The 23,986-nt window shown below is 34.3% G+C and overlaps 1 protein-coding gene across 5 annotated transcripts in view; it reads left to right on the top strand.

Annotated features, from left to right (window-relative positions):
* The window catches only part of RASGRF2 (Ras protein specific guanine nucleotide releasing factor 2), a 321,033-nt gene that overhangs the window by 155,343 nt on the left and 141,704 nt on the right, over positions 1-23,986 (top strand). For 3 of the 5 annotated variants that reach the window (XM_074282189.1, XM_074282186.1, XM_074282185.1), the window contains 5 exons: positions 432-498; positions 1,065-1,201; positions 14,615-14,697; positions 20,050-20,298; positions 20,967-21,355. In XM_074282189.1, the coding sequence (XP_074138290.1) occupies positions 432-498; positions 1,065-1,201; positions 14,615-14,697; positions 20,050-20,298; positions 20,967-21,355 (925 nt within the window). The remainder of the gene's footprint in view (positions 1-431; positions 499-1,064; positions 1,202-14,614; positions 14,698-20,049; positions 20,299-20,966; positions 21,356-23,986) is intronic. The other 2 variants (XM_074282188.1, XM_074282187.1) reach the window with 1 other exon arrangement.

Below are 23,986 nucleotides of genomic sequence, written 5' to 3'. Positions count from 1 at the left end.
CCGGATCCAAGTGTAGCAATTTACACATGCTTCTGTGATCTTGGGCAAATTACATCACCTTTTCAGTGCCTAGAAGGATTTGCTGAGCAAGCAATGTTAATGTTATTTGGGGGGGTGGGATAAGAAGTGTTTCCTATACTAGTTAAAACATGTCCATTTTCTTTCACTAAAAATTATGTATACAATGTGGAAGAGGGAAGAGTTGGGTGAATGGGAGAGGGAAAAGGAAGGGGAGAAGAATAGAAAAGTATCTCTTCCAGGTTGGTATCTTTTTTAAAAAAAATATGTTGATTATGGCATAGATTTGAAGCATGGTATCTTCTCTCACTTAAGAAGATTTTACTTGAGATCTGAAATAATAGAATTTTTTAAATCTTACATAGCTTTCTAATTGTTAGAATCCTCTGGCTAAGAATGATTTGTTTCTACAGACAGGAGGTGTTCTCTCTCTCATAGAATGCACCTTGATTGAGGAGCCTGATGCAAGTGAAGATGATTGTAAGTCAGTCTGCTGCTTATACTGAGTTTCAGCTCAAGCTGGAGACTTTTAAAATAGTGTTTCTGTTTATATTCCATCACACTTAGTTTGAAAATGCCAAAAAGATAAACTAATTTTTTTCCCTTTTTTATTTTATTGGAGTATTATTTAACTGTGTAATTTGTGCATCTTTTAGAACTATTTTTGAGTTTATATTATACTATATTTTTCTTCTGTGGCAAATGAGGGCATTTTTTTGATAGCTGATAGGAAAAAAAACTGAATTGGCATATGATAATTGTACCGTTTTGAGTAGTGTAAAGCACTAGGCCATAATATCAGAAAAATTAGCCATGACCCACACCTGCTTTGAAACCTTGAACAATATATTCATTCATCTTCCCTGGGACTCAGGTGCCTTACCTACTTAATGGGAACAGTAATTCTTATACTTTCCAAAGAGATGTATGAAAGTAAACATAATCATAAGTTTGCCAAAACATATTCAAGTTTCTAAAAAGAGTTGTACTGACAAAAGAGTGTTACAGTTTTTGTACCTGATAATATGTTTCTTCTCTGTATTAAGCAAAAGGTTCTGGGCAAGTGTTTGGACACTTGGATTTTAAGATTGTGGTGGAACCTCCAGATTCTGCTCCTTTCACGGTTGTCTTGTTAGCACCTTCTCGCCAAGAAAAAGCTGCCTGGACAAGTGATATAAGTCAGGTGAGTCAGGTGCTTTTCTCACATCTGAAACTGTCTTTTAATTATTTTTGTATTCTTAACACTTGGAACACTACCTGAAACATAGTAAGTACTTAATAAATGTTTATTGATTGATTCATACTTCTGGATACTCATCATACTTTTTTGTATTATTAATACAATGGTATCTTTGAAAGAGAAAATTTATTTAAAATACACCATTGCATATTGGTCCTTGTTTATTTACATGAAATGAAAATATAGTCATTTTATTAAATACAGTTGATGAATTGTGATAAAATTACAGTCAGAAATTGTGAACTTGGCATGTTTGGAAGCCACAATCACATTATGACAAAAGTGTCTTAAAGTTTATCTGTTGCAGAGAGCTACTTCTATGAAGCTTAATTAGTAGTTCAGGATTTGCATCTAAGAAAAAGCTTGCATGTTCATTATTAAGTGGAGAAGGAAAGGAGAAAAGATTCTTTCATCTCTGATATAATTGATGTAGACTATCTGGTTATCTTGGCCCCAACACAGAAAAATGCAGTAATTTCACAGCATAGCTAGTTTTTATTCATTAAGGAGACTGGATTCTCTTGAGATATTGGTTAAGTTAATTGATTAAATTAAGCTCCAGAAACATGGCATGAGAATCTAATGTAGGAGAATATTTTCAAAAATATTGTTTAAATATTAAAATATTTATTTCTAGGTTGTAACAATGATATTGACACTGTTGTCTCATAAATGAGAAAGCATTAATACTGCTTATCATTGTAGGAACAGTTCAAAGTCTTTTTACATACCAAAAAAGTTTAAGTAAAAAGCTAAATGTACGGAGTCTCCTAGATACTTTGTTGTTTTGTTAGTAGAAGCTATTAGGTAAGTGGTGAAAGTATATACTTCTGTACTAATTCTAAGGTGGTTCCTTTTCTTAGAAGCTTTAGCAATAAGGTAAATGGCTAGCAGTGAAACCAGTTTTTTTGTTTTTGTTTTTGGTTTTTTTTTAGGACTAGAAAAAGGAAATCAAAACTTAGCTTTTCATAGTTCTATTGCCCTTTCTGTTTGATCTCTTATTTATTCATTTCATTTTCTCATTCAGCAAACATTTCCTAAGTACCTAAGGTGTACTGATTATACTGGGCTAAGCATGGGAAGGTAAAATGTTTAGATAAGACACCATCTTTATATTCATGAAGCTTACTGTCAAGTAATTCATTACTCCTCTTATTATCTTTAAAATCATGCTGCCTAATTTTTAAGGTAGCAGACTGAGCGTGGTAGAATGAGAACATGTAGATTACAAATATAATTCATATTGTAACATATTATAAACAATAGGATCATTCTATCTAAGCGGAACCAAGTGCTTATAATCATGAAATGAAAAAGATATTAGAACCTAAGCTGAGAACATTCTCTGAATGTGCCTGGCCAATAGTGATAGTGCTCAGATAGGGCGTTTTGGAAGATGCATTTCAGAACTGGAGAAGGGAATTATTCTAGGAGGAGATATAGAGTAGGAATCTGGCATGGCCAAATTGTGTCAGCTTCTATCAGCTGTTTTTCAAGGGTTGAATTACCTGAAAGATACAACTAGTAAATCTGTCAAAACAAGCTGAAACATCATTGGAGTAAGCTGAAAAGAGAGGAAAAATTATGAGAAGATAGGAAGAAATTTCACAATTAATAATAATAACTATGAATATAAATGGGATGAAATCAACCATAAAAGAGAAGAACAGTAGTAGATGGATTGGAAAGCAGAATTCAACAATGCTTGAAGTATAAAGGTCCACACAATTAGAACAAGGAGTTGGAATAGAATTTTATTTTAGGGGAATTAGGAAAACAAGAATTATCAATCCTGATCTTTAAAAAGTCAAAAACAAAAAAACCAACAACATTTAATTAGTTAAAAAGTGATACCTAAAGTCAGCATAGACAATGATATAATTGAGATAAGAACTGGACCTGTTATTTTATGGCTATAGGGAACTCCTGAGGAAGGGAACTTGTATTCATAATTCAGGTAAACACTTGCTCTGAAATCGTCTAGTGCAGGGGTTATCACACTAGTGCCTGTGGGCTACATTTAGCCCCTTATCTGTTTTACGTTTCCAAGAAGCTGACTGTTTTTTTTGAATTAGTAAATAAGTTTTTTATGTTTAAAACTATGAAGATCAAACAAAAACAGCATACTGAAGATCATAATTTGCCCACCACTATTCTACACAACAAAGAGTTGGATAGGAAACTGTGAGGTTAAGCGACTTGTTTAGGCTTATACAGTCAGTATATGTCAAAGATAAAATTGATGGAATAATGTCAACACTTAATATTTAATACTTAATGTAAATATACTGAATGGCATGAGATTTAAATTTAAGTGAATTAATAGGAAGAAACAACAAAACTATAATACCTCATATGCATACTTCCTAGACCTAGACAAAGCAAACAAAAAATAAAGAAAAAAGAATTTTAAGTCCTGAATAGAACTTTAGAAAAGGTATATGTTTATCCCGGACTGTTACTGAAAAGCAATAGAATGGAACATCTATATATCTTAAACTCTATATGCCACTTTTATGGAAATGTAGCATGTGTTAAGACATAAAAACCTTACAAGAAATGCAAAAAAACCAGAAATATTAAACACATTCTTTATTGATTACAGTGACATAGTAATTATAATTATAAAGGACCTGTAAAGAAAAGATTCAAACTAAAAGAGATATGAAATGACAATTCTTAAAAATTGATAGGTCAAAGAATAAATCATAAATATCAAAGAAAAGATACTTTTATGAAAGAAATGCCAATGAAACAGTATGCTAAAAGTTTTGAGGCTTTAATCTATATAATCCCCAGAGGGAAGTTTATGTATTAAAGCACTCTATAATAATTGGGAGTCAGTCTACCAAGAAATATCAAGAAATAGAAAGAAACTATATGTGGTATATATATATAATTGATAACACATACCCAGGTTTACTTATTTGATTTGTACTGGTACTAGTATGTTAGTTAGGTTTCCAGAAGTGGCTTCTATTTAGGGGTATTAAGGTACCTACTTTCTTAGTTGAGAACCTTACCTTATATTTTACAAAGAAAAAAAAAATGAAAAAAGGAAGCCATTGAACCCATTCACCATGAGCTTCTTCTTCTCCCTTCTTTCTCATCTCTTATCACTCAGATACTTTCTGCCACTCTCTTCCTTTACCCTTCTCATGAAACAAAGTGATCTTATGTATTTGTTCAAGTTATCTCCTCCAACAAATTGCATCCCCTGTCATCATCCCCACTTTTCCAGTATTTTTACTCTCTCTCTGTCTATTGGCACATTTCCTACCTACTACAAACATTCTCATATCTCCCCATTCTGAGAAAACTCTTAATTAGGTTAACCAAAAATAGTATCACAAGTCCATAAGATATTACTTTGCAACTAGATTTATTGCAAAAGAAATGAATATGCATGTGAAACCCTAGACCAGGACAAAGAATTCACAATTCAAACAGAAGTTTGAAAATTTATGAAGTTGTGACAAAGGGAGTAGGAGGAGAAATAAAGATCTTCACCTAAACAGGTGTGACAAAGGGAGAGAAATCATGAATAATTAAGATGGCAAAAGCCACATTATTTTCCCATGGGCAGTGTTAAAACTATGAAGATAGGATGCTTCTTATCTACAAGGGTCCCAGTTCCATAAGTAGTTTCTCATCTACTACATACTAACTGATGCTTGTCTTCACTCCTAAGGACATTTGAGAAGTCCCGCTTGGGGTACAAACAACAAATTATATCAGCTTGGGGTTGGGATAGGTTCGTCTTTATTGAGAACCTCATTAATACTCTGCATCCAGAGTGTCTGAAAAATATGTCAACTCAATAGAACAAGTTCAGGGGATCCATAATATTTGATTCTTCCTTTTTTATTACCCATCATCCTTTTTTCTTCTGACTTTTGTAGATAAAAGACCATTCACAAATAGTACTTTGACTCTTTCTCTCACTTTCTTTTTAACCCTTTTTTGTAGTGTTCTGGCTAGCTTTTTAGAGGTGTTGGGACCAGCCTTGTTTTCAGCAGAATAATCACTATGAGAATAGTCAGGGATAAAATTGTCTCCTTCACAGTCTGTCTCCTTGATTGGTGCCAAGGCTAGCTTTCTGGAGGGCTTTCAGAATCGGTCTTAGTTTTAGTGGAGGAAGCAGGAGAGCTACCAAGATGGCCTCTTTCTTGAAGTCTGCTTCTGGCTGAGTTTGTCCCTAGTTTATATGTTCTATTACAATTATATCATTACAGTATACTGAGTATAAACCAATCATTATATCACTAGGAAACCATTATTTGTTGTAAGATTAAATCAATCATACTTAAGTAAAGAACTCATACGCTAAACTAGATAACTATTGTCTTATCAATTCCACTGAGTTAATACTTTGTTTAAATCAATCATACTGAGCCTTAAGTATATTTCTCCAAAGTTCCTGTCCTGTACACTTTTCAATTCAGCTTCCAACCTTACCTCAACAATGCTGCTCTCTCCTAAGTTATAATGATCCAAAATCAAAATGGTGCCAAATATTATGGTCTTTTCTCAATGCTCATTCCCTTTTACATCCCTGTTGATTAGTCTTTGGTGCCTTGTATTCACTTCTTTTTAGTTTTTCAAGAACACCAAATTCTCTTGGTTTTCTCTTACCCATCAAACTCTTCCTTTTCAATCTCTTTTGCTGGATCCTTATCTAGATCATACCTTATAATCATAGAGCCTCAAGGTTTGGTCCTGGGCTCTTTTCTTTCTTTATACCCTTTCACTCAGTGATTACATCATCTTTTAGATGATGCTCAGATCTACTTTCCTGCTCCAAACTTTTTGTTGACCTCAATCTTATATCATGAGTAGCCTTCCAGACATTTTAACACATCTTGAACTGAACTCATCTTTTCCCCAAACCACTTCCTTTCTTCCCTGCTCTCTCCCTAATATAATAGAGGGCAAGCTCCATCATTCTACTCTCTCAAGCTCTCAGCTTAACAATCATCACTGCCTGAAGCCTGGACTACTGCAATGAAAGTATTTCCCTACTCCAATTCTCCATTCAGTCCCCAAACTGATTTTGCTAAAGTGAAGGTTCTACCATGTTGCCCCCCCACCTTTAATAAACTCCAGTAGCTCCCTACCATCTCCAGGATAAAATACAAAAAACTCTGGCATTCAGAGCTCTTCATAACCTACTCCTGTCCTACTTTTCCAGTCTTTTCTCATCTTATTCCCCCAAACATACTCTTTAATCTAAAGATACCTCCTAGCAGTTCCATGAACTAGAGAGATACTCCATCTCTCAGCTCTGGACGGTTTTTTCTGGCTTTCCCACCTTCCTAGAATGCTTTCTTTTCTACATTCTATCTGGTTGACTTTCCTGATTTCCTTTAAGGCCTAGCTGAAATCCCAACTTTTACTGGAAGCTTTTCCTAACCATTTCTAATTCTAATACCTTCCCTCTGTTAATTATCTCCTATCTATCATATAGATAGATATTGTAATGAATAAAAAGTTTGAGAGACATAATTTTTGGGTAATTAAATATTTTATTAATTATAACTAGTGAATAATTAAGGGATGGTCATTTGGCCATCTCTTGTGAACCAAAAATAGATCATGGTAGCATCTTAATGCTTATATGTCCTTGGAAGAGTGAGTGTTCCTGAAAGATGGTAATCAACTCTGGTTAATGATTAATGAGAAGAATGAATATCATAATAAGAGATGGATCTATCCTAATGAGGGGCTAGGGGACATGATTTTAATTATGTCACTCTTATTCTCAGACTACCCCCGGGGGGGGGGCAGTCTAGATAAAGGATCTACCCCCTATCTAAGTCTGAGTAGAACACAATGAGATTTTCCCAGTTAGGTGGTTGAACAAGATTGGGAAGAATGTTAATCCAATCTCGTTGTCAGTGCTATTCCTCATATGCAGTTTTGACCTAGTGGAAAATTAGGAAATAGGAAAGGAAAAAGAAATCCTGGCTTTCTCTAACAATAATTGGTTATTAATATAAGAGAAGCCATTTCTCCCTCCCTTTCTCATATCTGTCTATCTATGTACATACAATAGACAAAGATATGTATCTGTAAATATAGTGATCATATCATTATCTAAATAATATATACAAAACAAGGTATATATAGATATACATATATAAATGCACATATATGTACATATACATATATATGTAATCTTGTTTTCTATATATATGTTTACATGTTGTTTTCTTTATTAAATTGTTAACTCCTTGAGAGAAAGGACTGTCTTTTGCCTCCTTTTTGCTTCTTAGTATATAGTGCCTTGCATACTACAGGCATTTAATATATACTGATTGATTACTGTAAATTATGGCTATAATTATATTGTTGTTTTATTATCTCCAGTTCCATTATAAATTCATCAAGGCAGGAACCATGCATGATCCCCCTATAGTTTTTTGTGTCTAATTGTTTAATTGTTCAGTAACATACAACTTTTTAGTAATCCCATGGATCATTGCATGTCAGTACAGTTCATGGGGTTTTCTTAGTAAGGGTTCTGAAGTAGTTTGCCATTTCCCCCAGTAGATTAAGGCAAATAGAGATAAAGTGACTTGTCCAAGGTTACATAGCTAGTGTCTGAAGTCATATATGAACTCTGGTCTTCCAGACTCTAAGTCCAGATCTCTATCCATTGCACCACCTAAAAATACCCTAGTTATCTATAATTGGGATGGCAAATAGGAGAGCAGATTACTAATTATTGATGAATAGAGCATTTAAAATCATTTATTTCTTAGTTTTTCTTTATAGTAACTGGACTAATATAGAATCAATTAAATGGTAAAAATTGATTGAATTCAATTGTTTTCTTTAGAGCTAGCCAGGTAGAATGTTTAATTGCTTGGAAGGTCCCAGTAATTTAGTATTTGTGGTGCCATGGCCAGTTCATTTTCTATATAGTTCTGGCCTCAAAGTATTGTCAGAATTTAAGTATTTCTGGGCAGGGTAAGATAAAATAGTAAAGAGAAATATGTTTAAGATTTTTCACTCAAACACTTAAAATGGATAAAATCTTTATTACCTAGTCTTTTAAAGACAGGAATTGGGAAGAAAATCAATTATGGGATATTTGTGTTTGTTCCCTTTTTCTTTGTTATAGCATAACCTTCACTGGTGATTTGAGGGAAGTTATATGCTCTCCAGTTGGCCAAATGCCATGAATATTTGTGACACTTCCACAAAAGTAGGGAGGCTTAGAGGTGAACTTCTGTCTTTTTAGTTAAAACCTGTAATTATAAAGAAACTTGAGCCATAAACCTTTAAGCATGATAGTGATCCTGGGTAAACACTGTAATAATGCAGTGGTTTTTTTTTTTTTTTTTTTTTTTTTTTTTTTTTTAATGGCCAAATTTTCAGCCTCAAATTTTATACCTATAAATAGTTGATAGAGAAAAAGTTTGGGAATCGTTAACTTCTTATATGTTATGTTGGTGATATCAATGGTTAATTATGCCCTTAAATAGTACCTGAAGGTATAATTAATCATTCATGCAATTTTAGCTTCTTAAAAATTGTAGCTTCAGATAGTGAGATTCAGGTAATTTAAAATATTTAAAGCTTATAAAGGAATTCATACACTAAGCTGAAACTTCAAAAATAATTTTTAAATCAATGTCTTTTCTTTTAAAAGGGTTCCTACATGATTATTGTTAATGTATGATACTTGAGAGAGTTGGTTACTAAAATATTAAGTAGTTCATTGTTTTCAAGCACAATTTTAATTGTTCCATGAAATTTAGTCTTTCAGAAATTTTGATTGTAAGGGAAACCATTAAATAGTTTTGACTTTTTAAGGGATCATTGAATGGAAAAACTTGTAGATTCTGAGAATAACAATATATATGAATATATAAAATATGTATGCATAATGCAAGTATATGCACACATATAGCACCTTCTACATATCCTTCTCTTTGGTTGTTTATGCCAGGAGTTGCTTTTTTTTTTCAGAATTTCTTTCTTTCCCTTTTCTTTGTGGTTAAGGAAGTAGTTCTGGAAAATTTTAATAACTTTTCTCAGTAATCCCAGGGGGAAATTAAGGAATGAATGGATAATCAGGGATAGTCAGTGGATATTCCCTTCAAATTCTGAATCTAGGAGAAAGTGCTCATACAATCTATAAATTGGTGACCTATTTACCAGGGGAGAGAGAAAATAAACTATAATATATTCATGATAAAACATGGGGTTGGACACAGATTTGCTTGTTATATGAAAGTACATTCCTAACCCCTACCTTCACCTCAGAAACCTATTGCATATGAGGTTTGTGATTGCCAGGTACTTTCCCCATTTTTTTGTATGGTTATGTTTTGCAAAAGAAATATTTAAAATAATAGTAAATTCTTGAGAAAAATCCGAAGAGATTGTAAATAGTTATTTTCACAGCCTTGCCAAGGGGAAGCCAAATAAAACATAGTGATGATTACTAAATACACAATAGACAATTCTGATTGCTTGAAACTAAAATGCTTTTGCAATAAAATTAGTGCAACTGGAATAAGAAAAGAAACTTCCAAATAGGAAAAAAAAAGCTTCCTATGAATTATGTCTGACTAGGATCTTATATATCTGGGAAATTGATACAAATATATAGCAAGAGCCTTTTTCCAAAAGGTAAATGGTTAAAGGATATATACAAGCAATTTTCATAGAAAGAAATGCAAACTGCCTATAGCTTTAAGCTTCAGATTCTTTTCAAAAATGCAGATTAAAATAACTTAGGTTTCTATTAGATTTCTAAAGATGAAAATTCTGAATATAAGAAATGGCCTAAAAGACAGTTACACCTTAAAGGGCTAGTGGATCTAAGAACTCTTCCAATTATTTGGGCAATCAGTTTTACATTATTCAAAAGAAGTCCTTAAATCTTACAGTTTTACTTCTAGACATATACCTCTCAAAACCAGAGGGAAAGGTTCCATGTAACAAAAAATATTTATAATGGCAAAAATACTGTAATAGCCAAAAAACAAAGTGAATTGCTATTATTAAAGACTGACTGAATAAATTGTACTATACTATTGTAATGAAGTACTGTTATATAAGAATGTGAAGAATGTATAGATACATAGGAAGATTTGTATGAACTAAGGCATTTTGAAGTTAATCATAGTTGAGAACAATTTCTACATTAACCACAAGAGTATAAAGGAAAACCTCTTTAAATGACATTAGAAATTTCACCAATTTTCACTCCAGTGGCCTGATGGATTGGGAATTTGGTTATGCTTATTGATTTTTCCCTCATTTATAAGCAAATAGTCTTTTTATTATATAATGATAGCTTTTTATTTTTCAAAATACATGCAAAGATAGTTTTCAATATTCACCCTTGCAAAACATTGTGTTCTGAATTTTTCTTCCTTCTTACTCTCCTCCCCTAAATTGTAAGCAATCCAATATAGGTTAAAAATGTGCAATGCTTTAAAAATATTTGCACATTTATCACAAGAAAAATCAGATTAAAAGGGGAAAAAAGGAAAGAAAAAAAGGAAGCAAATACAACACCAACAAAAAAGGTAAAAATACTATGTTGTGATCCACAGTCAGGCCCCATACTCTGTCTGGATTGTAGAGGGTCACAATCAATGGGGAAACTCTGGGTGGGGTTTAAGACCCTTCATCCCAGAGGGAACCTGCTGACAATGTCTGGTTCTGCTCCCTATCTCCCCTAAGGGCTCTTGGCTTTCCTGAGAAGTCGGGGGTCAGTGACAATGTGTGTTGTGATTGAAGCAGAGTGATACTAGATGGAAGAATGATACCAGGTGGCAGACTATGTACAATAGCAGGTTGTTTATGTGTTCCCACATGCACAGTATATACTTAGTGCATGCCCAGTGTTTTGTTACATAACTATATGAGGGTATAAAAAGGGGAAAGGCCTTGAAATAAGGGGATTCCATTTTCCCACCACTCTCAGGAGTCCCACCTTGTCACTTTTCCACTAGGAAGGTATATTTTAATCACCCCAGCCTGGGGGCTCTAGAAAGCAGGATACTTTAATCACCCTTGTATAGGGGCTCTAGAAAGCATGATATGTTTTGTCACCCCAACTAGGGTGCTATAGAAAGCAGGACACAACACTGGATGTAGATGGTTCTCTCAATCACAAGTCTATTGGACTTGGCCTGAATTATCAAGAATAGAGCCAAGTTCATTACAGTTGATCATCACATAATCTTCTTGTTGCTGTGTACAATGTTCTCTTGGTTCTACTCACTTCAACATCAATTCATGTAAATCTCTCCAGTCCTTTCTGAAATCATGCTTTTCCTCATTTCTTCTAAAATAATAATACTCCATAACATTCATATATCATAACTTATTCAGCCATTCTCCAATTGATGGGCACCCATTCAGATTCCAGTTTCCTGTCACTATAAAAAGGGCTGCTACAAACATTTTTTTGCACATTTTGATCCTTTCCCCTTTTTTAATGCTCTCTTTGGGATATAGACCCAGTAGAAATACTGCAGGATCAAAAAGTATGTACAATTTGACAGTCCTTTGGGGATAATTCCAAATTGCTCTCTTTTACTAGTTTCCTAGATTCATATTATCCTTGACTCCTTATTCTTTCTCATCCTACATTTCTAGTTGATTGTCAATCTTGCCATTTCTATTCTCACATTTCTTACATTGTTCTCCTGTCTGCTCTCAGTTACACCATAGTTCAAATCTTCAATTTCACCAGATTATCATGTCTTGATTGTTCTTCCTACATCATCTTTCCCCAGTCTAATCCATTTTCCACCCGTTTGCCAAAGTAATTTTAATTTTCTTCAATGCATATCTAAGCAATCAATTCCATTATCTCTCTATAGCTTCTAAAAGTAAGTTTTTGTTTGTTTTTGCTGTTAAAGGCCTTTATAACCTGGTCATAACCTATCTTTACAGTATCATTATACATTATTCTCCTCCTCCCTACCTTATGGGGTTTAGCCAAATTGGCCTTTTCCCGGTTCCCCACTATAGTGATCTCTTGCAGTCCTTCACAGGGAACATGCTCCTTTATTTTCTGTGCTTCATAGGATCTCTCTTTCTTCAAGACTTATCTCAAGTCTCAGTTCTTTTCCCTCTGTATGAAGCTATGGAACCATGTACCATGATCTATTTGACTCAGTCTTAGTTCCTGGGGAGCTTACATTGAGCTGTAATCTCACCATACCTGACAGTTCTGAGACTGAAGTTAAATTTTATTGTTCTGGAACCAGTGAAGAACTGGACAAAGAAATTGAGTGACATGTGATGGCAGCCTTATTGGTTAGCAAAGGGAAGGCAAGGAGATGGCAAATGGCTTCTGATAACATTAAAATTTTGATACCATAAAGGAAAGAAAATTTAACCAAATCACTCAGGAGAACCATCTGGGTGCAATATGGGATTATTCAAGGAGGAAGAAGGGCAGTTATTGAATTTAACCTCTACTGTGCTGAAATAATAATAATAACAATAAAAGTAGTTAACATTTTATAGTACTAGTGAGTGCCAGGCACTGTGCTAAATACGTTATAATGATCATCTCAGTGATTTTTACAACGGTCACATAAAGTATAGTGGGTGAAATATAAGGTGACTCAGGAAACAAAGCTTTGAGCTTCTGAGCACATGTATTCATTAAATAATTCATACTAATTGCATACCTGAGTGGTTCCTAATTTTGGCACTGGACTCCAAATATAGGGGAAGACAGCTTTTTAAAAAAACAATTAATCAAATAGGATCAATTGATTAAAAGAAGACAGTTGAATAGGATACAAAATCAGGTAACCTGATTTCTAATTGGAGGTAAGATTGGGAATTTTCTAAGTTGGGAAGGGGAGAGCAAACAGGTACAATTCTTTGAAATCAGAAAAAAAGGTGTCCCCAGCCTGTATTCAATCAAAGTTACAAGAAAACAATCATTGATTAATTACAACTGTCAGTTTTCAAATAAGACAGATGAGTTACTTGAGATATAGAACTGTGAGAAAACTTATATCCATCTTTGGATCCTAGTGAGTTTCTGATCAGCATAACCTGGGTCCTTGATTAAGGGTCTCTAAGCATCAAGAATAAGCTGTTCAGATTTCCAGTTATGCAGGGCTAGGTACAAACAATACAGTAAGGTTTGCTCACAACTTCTATAATTGGATAATGTTTTCTTATGATGGAAATTAGATTAGACCCATAATTGAATAGAAAGGGAATGAAGCTAGTTCTAGCATTGACTCACAAGAATGGAGTCAGTGTAGCTTTGCCAATTTCTAGTACCATTTACTGTTTTAATTCCTTCAGAGAGAGGTGCCATTATTACCCCCATTTTACAGATGAGGAAATTGAGGCAGAGGGAAGTGATTTGAGTAGGAACATAAACTTAGCAAAAGTCTGAGGTTAAATTTGAACTCAGATCTTCCCTGACTACGTGCCTGGTGAGCCACCTAACTGAGATATGCAGAGTAAATCTCACATAAGTATACATAGAGACAATAAATAATTTTGGAGAGTGAGATTAGGTTCCTTTTATCCTTCCTCCTTAGAGAAATGTAAGCCAGAGATTTGGGCAGCACACAATGTTTTCTACATGATAGAATGACAGTGTGCTGAACTAAAGATACATGGGTTCAAATCCCTTCCTCTTGTCCTATGCTGACCATGTGAAGGAAAGCAAGGGTAGCAGTAAACACAGTGCTAGGCTTGGAGTCAGGATGGCTCCTCTCTCTAAATTCTAATCTGCACATGCTTTATTATTGTGTGGCCTTTTTGCCTTAGTTTCCTCATGCATAAAATGAGCTGGAGAAGGAAATGTCAAACCACTCCAATATCTTGTCATATAGGATTACAAAGAGTTAGGCTGGGACTGAAAGGATAAGACAACACAACTAAATATGTGAAATTAGATGTCACTTAAATTCCTAGTGCCCTCAAAACTCTGACTATAAGTTGTAGCACATTTGGTAGAGGAAGTCCCTTCACCAGGAATTCTATCTCAAATGAAATCACAAATATGGACCCTTCCAAAATTATTCTGTCTACATCAGCTTTTCAGTTTGGTGACTACTGAAAAGGGCATAAGATCAGAGCAGTAGAGCTATCTCAGCTATCATTTTATAGGTGAGGAAACTAGAAAGTGCTTTGTCTAGGGTCACACAGCATATGATACAGGTTGGATTGGAATCCAGTTCCATTGGTTTTTCATCATACATCTGTTGAAAAGATATTTTTGGTCCCTTGAGTCCTGAAATTCCAGGACCCTAGAAACATGGGAAATGTTCATTGTCTTAGATCTGCCATGAATTATAATTAACATTTCTGTGTTGTCTTTTTTTTTTTTTCCAATTCTTATAGTGTGTTGACAACATTCGGTGCAATGGCTTAATGACAATAGTATTTGAAGAAAATTCCAAAGTGACTGTACCTCATATGATTAAGTAAGTACAGCCAATTTCCTCACTCATTTTTTGACAAAGGCCAAATTGTTGGACAAGGCATGGCAAGTACACTAGCAATAAGAGAGATTTGTGTCAGCTGGCTGTCAAACTGTCAGGCCCCATTTCAGTTTTTACGAATGATGACCATTGCCACAGGCAGGTCCCACTGCAACCCTTTCTTGAAGCAGGGTCCATCTTGAAACTGGATGAGACCATCGCAAATCACTGAACAGAAAACAAAAGGAGGGTTATTTTCCCTTAACATTTATATAGTAAGAACACAGTGATATTTAACTTTTTTGGATACAGTCGTCCTTTGTCTTCACATGAAAGCATGTCTACTCAGCAGGATAGTATGTGGTGATTCACCCAGTGCTTATAAATTAATTTACAGAGGTCTGATTCCATATGGTGGGACTTTTTATGAGCAGGTGAACAGGAAGCTATACCAGAGAAACAGATCAGTCAGCTGCTGGGGACCTGCTTTGTCTCCTTTTAGGGAAAACTAATCCCTATTGGCAGGAGAGGAAGAAAGTGGGCCTAACTCAAGTAAAGAGGGATGAAAAGATATGGACCCAATCCTGATCTTCCCCTAACTCGTGGGAAAACTCTGATAAACCTTTGTCCTATCACAAGTATTTATTAGAGTGTTTCTGCAAAGATACTACTGACTACTTTTTGTTTTGTCCCACTTGAATTTTCTTTCAATTTTGATAAAGCTTTGTCATAAGAAATGCAAATTATTCTAATTATAATCAATTTGAATCAATTTTGAAGAAAGAATGATTTAAGTGACTAAGCCCATTTTCCTCTACTCACCCTATATACAGAGTACTAAGTATACTATTTGTTTATTTTTTTCAGCCTATTGTGGTTAGTTAGGGCCATTTTCCCAGCCTCCACCACTTCACCCCCATTCTTGATTTGGTTTCAGATATACTACAACAAAGCAAAATCTGAAATTTAATTATACAGAGAAAACTGGAATATTCTATAGATTCCTTGCTTTCTGATTAAAGTTTTGCCCCTGCTTGTCATTGATTGCCTTTCCATCTTCAAAAGTTAATTTTGAAGTATTTTAGTAGCTATATAAGATTAAAAGCTCTACAATTAGAAGCAACCATGAACTAATAAGGTCATTGTATGATCAATTGTGTTCCACTTTCAGAAAAACCCATGTAATAACAATGAAAGGTCTTGTCTTCTTTTCTCCTATAGTTTATGGAATAAAAATGCTTACTATAATGCTTTGCACATAGTAGGCCCTTAAATGTTTGATTGATTGATTATGGATACTATCTGATAGAATTAATTGATTGTGTCCAAGCAGTAAAAGTTTTTTTTTCAGTTGCTTTTTTCCTCCTTTCCATTTTCCCTTCAAAGAAAGATTGTTTTGGAAACTGGAGAAGCCATATGTATTTTCATTTAGCTAAAAATGATGAATATAGGATTTCCTCTGAAATTTCTTGTTTTTCTACATTTGCAAGAATTAACTCCAGTTAAATACCATTGCAGTGGTAAAAGTCTTAATATTTAATAAGTACCATGTGAAATAAAAACAGAGTATATATGCAAGTATACAAGCACTAGGAAAAAAAATCTATGTTACTTTAATTATAGATGAACACCTAATTGGTAGTATTGAAATGTTTTGATTTTAATCTTAAAAATATTCTGATTAGCAACCAGCTGATTTCAGTATTTACAATTGTAGATTTCTTCAGCACTATTTTCTAGGTTTTTACTAGTTTGGCTAAAAAAATGCAAAAAGGCTCAATTTAAAAATCAATATGGACTATAAAATTAAAAGTCAAAAGTCATAGTTTGCTATACTATTATACTTCAACCACGTTTATATTTTTGGGTTAAAATATTTTCTCAGTGGTTAGAAAGACGTGGGATGCCATGCTTCATAATTAAGTTAGCTTTTACTTATAAATATGGGCGATAAGAGTTGGGTAATGCTAGACTTGCAATTTTATTGGTGAAAAGAACTCCAGATAAGGAAATTCCTCCTATGCATGAAAAATATACTTACTTGGCCTTCCTGGTTGTTGAATTCTTGATAGAAATAGTGACTCTTGATATAGGGAACTTCTGCGTGAGCAAATTCCCTCTACCAACGCAGGTTGGCAATTTTCTTCAATTTATAATTACAGAGAAATGCCTAGGGGCACTGAAAAGTTGTCAGAGGTAAGCTATGAACCCAAATCTTCATAACTCAGATGATTATACCTCTCACACACATATTTTAACACTTTAAAAGTTGGGAATGCTACAAGTATGACTTTTATTCTTGTTCATTGATACTAACAAATCTTCACTTTGTACTAAAATAGTCAAAAGCTGTGTTTCTCAGAACTCGACCTGGCACATTCTAAATGCTAATTAACTGACTGATTGACTGACTGATTAGCTGAATTACAACCTAAACACTGAAAAAATTCAGCTTGTCTGAGTGTTTCCCTTCTTTGACATAAGAGCATCACGACATTTTGATCTATTTAATTTTTCAGTTTTCATTGAACAGAATGAGATAATAGACAAGACTCTTATTCTCAGTAGTTTATTCTTTCTATCTCAATCTATATCTACCACATATAGAGATATATAGATATCTATAAATATAGACCTATCAGATAAAATTCTAGAAATTTTTAATTTGCCCCCTGAATTTTCCTCTGTCTACATTTTAACCTCCTAGAACTCATTTTTTCACCATAAAGAAGAGCATGAACTTTGTGCATCAAAGAAGGATGTATTATCTCAGTCAGAGATTCCTGCCTTAATAGATTTATTCTACTCCTAGCTCCTATACATGAGGGTTGGGTTATCTATTCTGGATGACTTAGATATTACCATGTATACATGATGCTGGAAAGGGGGTGTGTATTATAGTAGGAAGAATTCTGAACTTGAATTTAAAAGACCTGCCTTCAAATCCCAGCTCTGAACTTTGGCTATATTACTATGGTGGTATCAAGGAGCACGAGTACACAGAACATGAGACTTGGAATGAAGAAGATGTAGGCTTAAAATCCAGATTTAGCACTTATTAGCTTTGTTCAAGTAGCTTTACACATCTGTATTTTACTTTCCTTAAAGAGGATTATTCTCAGTAACCTCTAACATTTCTTTCAAATCTAAAATTATGATACTATGGCTTCTCTGAACCTCTGTCTCTTCATCTACAAAAAGAAGATAATAACAATTGCACAAATCTAGGACTTTTGGAAGATACTTTATAAACTTTAACATATTATGTAAATGTGAGTAGTTATCATACTCCATTGTTATTCAGTCGTGTCTGACTCTTTACCACCCTATTTGAGGTTTTCTTGGCAAAGATACTAAGATTTGCCACTCAGAATCCCTCACCCTCTTAAGTTGTTACTGTTATAGGAGTTTTAGGTAAATAAATTTTATGGCTTTTTGTATTTTGGGGGGAAATAATAACTTTGAGCTGCTGTTTAGTTTTAGAAAATGAAATTAAATAATTTTATAATATTGAATATCTTTGCTTCATTTATAATGAAAATGCAATCAGGATTTTGAGTGACAGTGTTGTAATTAGTCACATTTTTATTTGATCTTGCCTGATATAATGTGCCCTTCTGGTATTTCAAATAATCTAATTTCAGTTAAAAGACAAAGATCTCAGAATGATGCTTAGGGGACAAAATATGATATGGGGAAAGAAGCATTCACATTTAGTAGGTGACAGTGTCCTTTAAAGTGGAATACTGTAATGCTGCTCTCAAAATTTAATTTTTTTTTTGGTGTAGACTAAATTTCATGTCAAGTCTAATTTTGGTGTTGCATCTGTTGATGGCCTGTTGTTTTTTTTTTCCTGAGTGATGCTGCAGTGGAAAGTACTGATGTTGTTTCCAAGATAGAGGAGTGGGTTATGCTAGGGGAGAAATTTTCTGTTGAAAGATATGATGGACAGAAGAAAATCGTTAACTGATGTGACAATAATGACTTTGGAAATGACATACTACTAGTTAATATGAAACTACAAAGAAACTTAATTTTTAAAAAAATTCTATATTTTCATTAGTAATGATGTGAGAAAATCAACAGAATTAAAAATAAATTGCTAAATGTACCTTTTGAGAAAGTTAACTCTTCTAGATTCTTTTTCCTTATTTCATTTTTAATTTATGGAATAAAACAAATATTTCTATAACATAGTATAATAAAAAAGATGATTACAGATGAAACTACAGATCTATTATGTATAACCTTAAGAATGTTTAATTGTATTGTATATGGAACTTTAAAATTGTTTATATTTTCAATTAATGCTTCAGCACAATTCTGTTTCAAATGGATTGGCTAAATCACTTTACTTAAACTTTACTTACTCCATCTTATAAGAGTTCTTCTCATTGAGAGGAAAGAGTCCTACTCTTAGAGTGAGGAAAAACCCATATTCATATCCTATTTCTGATAATGAACTTGTTGTGTGAATTAGGTCAAGTATGACTTGACCTTAATATCCTCATTTCTAAAATGGAGATGATAATGATGATGGTGGTGGTCATGGTGATGATGATACCTATAGCAATTACCTCACAGAGTTTTGAGATAATTTATGTAAATCATTTTGTAAATCTTTAGAAACCCTGTATATGGGGTAATCCAAAAGTCTTAGTGTGGGGTTCAGGTTTCTTGATGTTTTTAATATAGTTTTAAGCTATGAAACAGTTTAAGTGCAATTAAGCTATTAAAAGCTTAAAGCTGTGCTGAGATTTAGGGATACCCTGAAATAAATGTCAATTATTATAAAATGAAGAGATTGATCTGTGAGGTTACCAGATCACAGATCCTAGAAATCACACAGTCTAATCTCTAGTACCTGCCAGCTGGTTCTGTGACACATGCTATCTACAATCTTTCTTTCTTTAGAGATACTAGTATTTTAGCTTCATTTTCTCCATAAAGTATAAGTTAATTATAGAGAGAAGGGATTAAGACTAATAGGTAGTTTCTCCTCCCTAAAATTGAAATTCTGACTTTCCTAAGCTAAAATAATTTAAATTGATTTTTTTTCTTCCTACATCATGTAGTTATTGCATACATAAAGTGTTCCCAAAGTCTTGATGTTTTTAAAAGCTTAGAGCATTGTGTGTATGTGTGTGTGCATGAGGAACGTGTGCAGATATACTTGTCTCTTTTATATCTCAGTAAAAAAAAAAAATTTAGCGGGATCATGGTGAAAAACAAACAAACAAACAAACAAACAAACAGACAGACAGACAACCCCTAAACTAGGGGGTTCCCCCAAAGAATTAGACTGTCTGCCTGAATGTGGTTTTGTTGATACATTCTTCCTGATTGATTGTGTAGGTCTGATGCCCGTCTTCATAGAGATGATAAAGATATCTGCTTTAGTAAAACATTAAACTCCTGCAAAGTGCCCCAGATTCGCTATGCCAGTGTGGAGAGACTTCTGGAGAGGTTGACAGACTTGCGTTTTCTCAGTATTGACTTTCTCAACACTTTTCTGCATACTTACCGTATCTTCACCACAGCAGCGGTTGTCCTGGAGAAGCTGTCAGATATATACAAGAGACCTTTCACATCCATCCCTGTCAGGTACACTTAAGAGTTTTGTGTTGTGATTATCCTTCAAGCCACAAGAGAAAGTGGAAGGGTGGGGGCTTAATAGATATTGCTTAATAGAGATTGCTCAGAGTTCCTACTCCAGCCGTCTGAGGTCTCAAGGTTGCCTATTAGTTCCACGTTTTTGGGAGTTAAATACTTTATTTAGGTCGACTTGTCTCATAAAGGCAGCTAGGAGATACAGTGGATAGACCACTAGGCCTGAAGTCAGAACATCTGATATAAGATCTGGCATTAGACACTAGCTATGTAATCTTGGACAAGTCACTTATCCTTACCTCAGTTTCCTCATCTGTAAAATGGGGATAATAGTAGTACCAGCCTCCCAGAGTTATTATGAAGATGAAATGAATTATTTGTAAAGTGCTTAGCAAAGTTCCTGGCATTATATAAATGCCATATAAAGTGGTATGTAAATATAAGCTATTATTATTATTCATATTTCTGGGCATTTGATTAGATAGAAACTGCAGAGTTGTCATGAAGGTTTTTTGGGAAATGGATAGTCCTTGGATGGGATTTGAAAACTATGAAACATAAGTGTAGTAATTTTGCATCATAGCTTTCATCTAGAGAGTGAATGCTCAAGTAACATTCAGGAAATCCATTTTTAACTTGGTTACAACTTGTTTGACTTTCAGGTCTTTGGAATTGTTTTTTGCTACCAGTCAGAACAATCGGAGTGAACACTTGGCAGATGGGAAGTCACCACATCTTTGTCGAAAATTTTCTTCTCCACCCCCATTGGCTGTGTCCAGAACTTCTTCCCCTGTCAGAGCCAGAAAGCTGTCCTTGACTTCCCCCCTGAACTCAAAAATTGGAGCTCTCGACCTATCTGCTTCTTCCACAACCAGCAGTCCAACCTCAACTTATAGCCCTGCTACATCCCCACCACCCCACACTGGTAAAGTACCATTGGATCTTAGCAGAGGCCCTTCTTCTCCAGAACAAAGCCCCGGATCTCTAGAAGAGAATTTAGATAACCCCCGCATGGATCTGTGTAACAAGCTAAGACGAAATATTCGAAGAGGTATTACTCAGCTGCCACATGTCCTGAACAGCACTAGTCAATTATTCTCCTTCCCTTTTGGAACCCTATGCCCATCCTCCATAGTTTTCCTACTTCTGCACAGAAGGAATACAATGGCTATATAGGAAAAAAGAATCCTGAAGTCTTCATTTGGTCTTCATGGGAGGGGAATAAGATGTAAACAGGGCCAACTTTCCCCATACCCTCTCTAGTAAAAATGATTTAAGTTAGTGGATTTTTCTTTAAAAAGATATTTTTGAATGATGTAATTTGAATAGATTAAGGAAGAGGCTGTAGACCTTGTCATTTTTTTTTGATGGCTTCTCCTCCCTTTCCATCTTGTAACATCAGGTACTATTTCTAGGCTCTAAATTCTTAAGACTAGCCCTTCTTAAGTTCTGAATTTGCTTTAGGGGAGAGTTTAAAGCTCAATAGTGAAATTTCATGTAAATTTAGAGATGCAGGGAGGAAAATTGCTTCAATTTTTCCCCTCTGTAAAACATTCTTTGTTGTTTGTCTTTATGAAAAAACTAACTACATGATATTGGGAAAATCTCTCTGGGTCTCTGTTTTCTCATCTGAAAAATGAGCAAATTGATGAGATGATCTTTATTTCTAGATGATCTTTTATTTCTTCTCTCTAGCTCTAAATTTCTGTGTTTATCACAAACTACATTTTTTTTACTATAATAGATAAATGATTAAAATTGGATAAAAAATTAAATGAAGTATCCAGATTGAAAGTGGTTGCATTCTAATAAAAGCTCATTCCTTTTTACTCCCCTTCACTCCACCACTCAAGTCCTACACTTTCTAGTTCAGATAATTTAAATAAACTCCCCATTGAGGTGCTTAATGGAGTTTTAACTAAAGCAGTTGTCATTGTCAAAAGTAACATATTGTTTAACATAAAATCCTTTAAAATGACAAGTTAGCAACTCAGGAGGAGGAGTGGGGGAGGTTAATTAAAAATCCATTAATGAACAATAAGCCTGAGCTATGTGATGATGAACTCTTTTCTGGGGATGAGGAGCTAGATAATGATTTGACAAATGCCTGCAGAAACCCATCATCATCATGAGAGTTTAAGGAACTTTGTTGGTAGGAGGGCAAGACTAAAACAAGCTATAGATTATTTTAAAGTTCTCCTTTAGTATTGGATAACCAAAAAAGAATGGGAATTTCTTTCCAGCTCTTAAATTTATTATGGGCAAGAGGAGAGGTGATAACAAGACAATGACCTCAGCAGCTTGAACTATTTGAGTTGGGGATATTTGGGGAATGCCAGACATCATCAGTCCTTTTCCCAGGCTTACCAGCTTCTTGGCTGAGAATGCTAAGTTTATGTATTGTACCCTAGATTCCACCCCTTGCAGCTAACATTTTCTTTGACTGGTGAAGAATTATATCTTCATTTAAAGAGGTTTATCTTGGTTTTCTATGAGAATTGCATTGTCTTAGTAACATTTTCAAGAACCTCAGATTACTTAAGCAGAATTCCCACTCGTTTAATTTTCTGATTTTTTTTCTAGGTAGAAGTATTAGATTATTATCATTTCCCACACAAGCGATCTTTCATCCTCTTCATTATATCTCCACTTCCAGGAGTTACATTTTAATTTGACATAGCCATACCATCCAACTCATTTTTTTGAATCAAAAAACAAAAAAACAATAACAAAAACCCAAACCAAAATTATCACAACAGTTTAGCCACTGTATTTATTCTTCCTCCTCGTTTCTTGTTCTAGAATGGTAGTTTAAGTAGTCTAGTACTAATTATCCTACTAATTATCCCTTTCCTGCTTCATTTTTCTGAATTGCCTATGAAATCATTTTTAGTCTTTTCCTTAGAACTGTCCAGTTTTGTAACATGTGTTATGGAGCTGTTTCATGATGGGTCACCCAAGCCCTTCTGTGATGGGTCATCAAGGTTTCTGGGCTGTAGTCATGAATCAGAGGAAATTATGACTTCTTGAATTAGCAGAAACCAGTTCTGTTCAGGTCCTGGGACAAGATATGAAATAGGTCTAGGGGTCAGATATGCAGCTGGTAGACCACTTTGCTCCATTACATTCCCAAGTAGTGTGAGAACCAGATTAAAATGTACCTGGGAAATATTTAACAAAATAAAATACAATAAAATGTAGATAATGTTCACATGTGGTTTCTTAAGTCAACATACTATCCACAGGAATACTTATGTATGGGTTCTCCTCAATTCTCCTGTTTCTGAGTTTGACACCATTAGTGTAGACTAAAAGAGACCAGGTGAAGTTGATCTGGGTAAATTTCTAGATAGAAATACCTTTAAGTGATACCTCAGTCATTTTTATGCCAACTCTAAAAGAAGACATAATTAATAGGAAGAACACTTATTAGGTCTTACAATGTTGATCCCTTACAGCCTGGAATGAAAGAAGGTGAACATGAAGGAGTAAAGAATATAGAAACCTAGAGGACTTCCATTGATTTGCAGAAGAGAAGGCTACTGACATTTTTTTTTTGCTCTGTACCAAATTGAATGCATGTTTTTTAAGTGCTAAGTATTGAGATGGCTCATGATTTTAAAATGGCAATTTATTTTTTAAAAAAGTAACAATAATTGATATAGGAACTAAGATACATTAA

The sequence above is a fragment of the Sminthopsis crassicaudata genome, chromosome 1, assembly GCF_048593235.1.
Source record: "Sminthopsis crassicaudata isolate SCR6 chromosome 1, ASM4859323v1, whole genome shotgun sequence".
NCBI classification, from domain to species: domain Eukaryota; kingdom Metazoa; phylum Chordata; class Mammalia; order Dasyuromorphia; family Dasyuridae; genus Sminthopsis; species Sminthopsis crassicaudata.
The sequence above is the reverse complement of the archived record's forward strand: the minus strand, read 5'-3'. Positions and strand labels throughout refer to the sequence as shown.